This window comes from Momordica charantia, unplaced genomic scaffold (assembly GCF_013281855.1).
Source record: "Momordica charantia cultivar OHB3-1 unplaced genomic scaffold, Mcharantia_2.0 BLBB01000162.1, whole genome shotgun sequence".
Taxonomy (NCBI): domain Eukaryota; kingdom Viridiplantae; phylum Streptophyta; class Magnoliopsida; order Cucurbitales; family Cucurbitaceae; genus Momordica; species Momordica charantia.
The window spans coordinates 150,981-155,225 of NW_028275318.1; the positions used below are offsets into that span (position 1 = coordinate 150,981).

The 4,245-nt window shown below is 55.5% G+C and overlaps 1 protein-coding gene across 1 annotated transcript; it reads right to left on the reverse strand.

The window, feature by feature from the left end:
• Positions 1-1,805: 1,805 nt before the first annotated feature.
• On the reverse strand, positions 1,806-2,921 carry LOC148207260 (uncharacterized). The gene has a single exon (XM_088118460.1). The coding sequence runs from the start codon at positions 2,919-2,921 to the stop codon at positions 1,806-1,808; it is 1,116 nt and encodes a 371-aa protein (XP_087974586.1).
• Positions 2,922-4,245: the final 1,324 nt, after the last annotated feature.

The window sequence follows — 4,245 nt, forward strand, 5'->3', positions numbered from 1 at the left end:
TAGTGGGCTGATCAGATCTATCCCCCACTGAGCGAAAGGCCAAGGGCTTGGGATCGGCGTCAGCATCTCCGAGGGTTGCCTCAAAATGCTCGCGAAACGTTGACATTTGTCACATGTTTTGGCGAACTCCTTGGTGTCGCGCTCAATCGTCGCCCAGTAGTAGCCCTGGCAGACGACCTTCGCGGCCATGGACCGAGCTCCTCCATGGTTTCCGCAAACCCCTTCATGAATCTCGCGTAAGACATATCTCGCCTCTTTTGGGTCGAGGCACCTCAGTAATGGTAGGGAATATCCCCTTTTGAAGAGCTTGCCTTCTTGCATCAAGTAGTGAGCAGCTTGGCGTCGGAGCTTTCTGGCCTGGCTCGGATCGGCAGGGACTGAGCCATTGACCAGGAAGTCCTTAATTGGGTCCATCCATGTCCTCCGAGCTGGCGTGATCTCCATTATCTCAGGCTGGTCGATGGACGACTCAGCAAGTATTTCAACTGGAACAGTTCTTGGTAGATCGGTCTCGTATGTCGAGGCCAGGCGAGCCAGTGCGTCGGCGTTGGAGTTTTCGGACCTCGGCACCTGTTGAATCACATAGTCCTCAAACTGGACGAGGAGCCCTCGGGCTTTGGCCAGATACCTCTCCATACGAGCTTCCTTTACTTGGTACTCCTCGGTAACCTGATTGACAATCAGCTGGGAGTCGCTGAGAATCAGAAGTCGCCTCACGCTCATCCCTCTGGCGACCTTCAGTCCATTTATCAATGCCTCGTACTCGGCTTCGTTGTTGGATGCTCGGAAACTAAACAGGAGTGCGTACTCAAACCGAAGACTGCCGGGGCCGAGGAGCAGCATGCCCGCCCCACAACCTTTCTCATTGGACGAACCATCCACATAGAGTGTCCACTGGTCACGGACATCGCCCCCTGGCCTGGGTGGGGTCAGCTCGGCAACAAAGTCCGCGGCTGCCTGACCTTTCAACGATGTTCTCGGCTTGAGGCTCGTGAAGTCAATACAGACGCGCCACTTGCCGTTGGACTTTTTAACTAAAACTACATTAGACAACCACGCGGAGTAATGAACTTCTCTTATGAATTCAGCTCGTAGCAACTGCTCGACTCTTTACAAATTACATTACTTCGCTCGGCGTCGACAGGCCGACGCTTTTGCCTCACAGGCCTATAACTAGGATCTACATTAAGTCTATGCAACATTATACTTGGGTCTATGCCCGGCATGTCGTCATGGGACCATGCGAATACATCAGCATTTGCTTTCAGAAAACCGACGAGCTCCTCTTTCACCTCGGTCCCCAGTCTGCTGCCGATGCTGACCTGCTTTTCTGGCCCCAGCAGGGGGACAAGTTCTAGTTCTTCAGCTAGGGTACCACGGCTCGGCTCTGGTTCGTCGGCACACGGCCCTGTCGCGCCCGTGACCGCTGCACAAGTGATTGTTCCCTTCATCGCGGCAGCGTAGCATTCTCTGGACGTCTTCTGCTCACCCCGGACCGTCGCAACCCCGGCCGAGGTGGGATACTTCAAGACCTGGTGGTAAGTAGATGGGACCGCCCTGAGATCATGAATCAAGGGCCGACCAATTATGGCGTTGTACGCGGAGTTCCGATCTATCACAACAAATTCTGCGACCTTAGTTATTTGTTGATCTCCCTCGCTGATGGTAACAGGGAGCGAGACACATCCTTCCGCGCTAACTGACTCCCCTGCAAAACCGACCAAAGGCGTCGGGCTGAGCTTCAAGTGCTTCTTCTCCCACCCTAGGGCCGTGTACATCGAGAACGATAGGATGTTGGCCGACGCTCAACCGTCGATAAGAACTCTTCTCACCTTCACGTGATCTATGAGTGGGGCGATTACTAGGGCATCATTATGGGGCATGTGCACTCCTTCACCGTCTTGGTCGTCGAATAAGATCGGCATCACAGGCTCCTTGGGGTACGAGGTACAGACCTCGTGTGCTGCTTCCCGAGCCAGAGCTTTTCTCTCCTGCCCCGACTGTCCCTCACTTGGGCCCCCATGGATGGTATTTATGACGGCGGGACGATCTTCCTTCCGTCTCGGTGGTGGCGTTTTCTCTTGCTTGTCCTCCTGAGCCGACCCCTCTGGCTCCGCCCTTTCATGCCTGCCGACGTATTTTTTCAGATAACCCCTCCGGATCAGATCCTCGACCTGCTCCTTCAAGTGGAAACAGCGTGAAGTGTCGTGGCCATGGTTCTTGTGGAATCGGCAGTAGAGCCGCTTGTCTCGTTTCCCTGGAGGTCGGCGGAGCTTTTCCGGGGCTGCGAAAAGCGCCTTCAGGTCGGTGTCTTCGGCCGCCACGTAGATCTCCGTAATTGAGGCATTCAACGGAGTGAACTTGTCGAACTTCGGCCCTCGACGGTCTGAAGGGGCTTTCTTGTCTCGACGGCCTCTACTCTTATTATCGTCGGCCCGCCGAGACAAGCTCCAACCATCGCTGCGTTGCTTCTTGGGAGGAGGGGACTTTTGGTCCCGATCTTTACCACGGTTGCTTCGCCGAGCTGCATTGGCTTTCCACAGCTCCAAGCCGTCGATGTACTGGCGAGCTCTAGCGAGCATCTCGTTCAGGGAGGCCAACGGTCGGCTTCCGAACTCTATCGTCAAGTTCCTGTCGTTCAAACCCATGGTGAAGTACATCATGGCGATGTCGTCGATGCAACTTACCACCTTGACATTCTCGTCCATTAACCGAGCGATGTACTCCGTCAGGGACTCATTGTCCCGTTGCTTCACTGTTCCGAGGTGAGAGGGTGGCAACTTTAACAACTGTCGAGCTGAGAATTGGTTGATAAACAACCTTCTCAGCTGTTGATAACTTTCGATGGATTGGGGCTTCAACTGTCGGTACCACAATCTCGCTGAGCCTTCCAAGGCTATTTGAAATGCTCGGCACTTCATAGCATCGCTGCGGCCAGGAAATCCATCTTCCCCTCGAACACCTCTACATAAGAGATCGGATCTCCAGACCCGTCGTAAGAACTCATGACCGGAGCCTTGAACCTCGGTGGGATAGGTGCGTCCACAATCGCTTGGGAGAAAGGCGGCTCCTCTTGCTCGGCCACACGATGCGGATCTATAGGCCTGCACTGTCACTTGAGATCTTCTATCTCCCTCTGAAACTGATCCCGGAGGAGGTCCACTTCAGATCGGAACGAATGGTCAGCGTGGGAGGACCTCTCTTGAACGTCGACCTCTGAGCTTTCCTCCTCATCGTCGACCAGATACTCCCGATCTTCGGGTGCCACTACTCGTCGCCTCGGCTTCTCGGCACCTCGACCCTGATGGGCGTTGGAGCTATCGAAAGATGCCAAGGGAGTCCGAATTGGTCGGATCCTCGGGCGCCGGCCTTCGACCCGGTGGTCCTGCTGAGGGTGGTCATGAACCTGCGCTTCCAGGGCACTGTCTGTCCTCGCCCGTTGTGGCTTTTGTGAGGGTGCTCCAGCTCGAGCCTCCCTGCAAGGTCGGAACTGATACTCCGTTCTTTGGGTAGGATGCATCGGTCCCTTTCCTCGAATGGGATCCCTGGAGACGGAAGGGCTAGACACCTCGCTACCTCTTTCGACCGCCTCGAGCCTTGCCTTGACTTCCCTGAGCTCGGCGATCACGCCGGCTACCATGACGGGGTCCACGCCTGCATCGGCACTTGCCCCGGAGCGTGCACCTCTGCTTCCCTAACCGCGGAGGTGAGGTGCACGGGGCGGCAACCCGTTTCTCTGAGGTTGCGGCGGCGGGAACTGATCTGAGGCGAGGTGGAAGTCCCGGATTGCTACTGGATCGGATGTGGCCGGCCGACCTCCATTCTCCTTGACCACCCCCGCCTGGGGTCGTTGTTTGACAACGGGAGTTCCGGCCACCTGAGAGTATGTGAGTCGAGGATGGGCTCGGGAAGTGACAGCATCCCTCATCGGAGAGCGGATAGGCGAAAGTTGAGATCGTGACTGCTGAGAGCGGGTTTGGGCCATTGGCTCAGATTGCAAAAGGTGAGACTGATTTCCAGATGTGTCGATCCCCACAGACGGCGCCAGATGTTTGAGCCCGAAATTGATGAGCTAGGATATAATTTAGATCGGTACGTTCAGGACGAACCACTGCCAACGGTCCCACACCTTCCCTGAGCTCTCTTGGGACCTGCAAAACAAAGTTAGCACTCCGACGAGCAAGATAGTTTTAGTCCGAGCTAACTTGTCGAGACTTCTTAGGATTGCGTACCTTGCATTTAAGG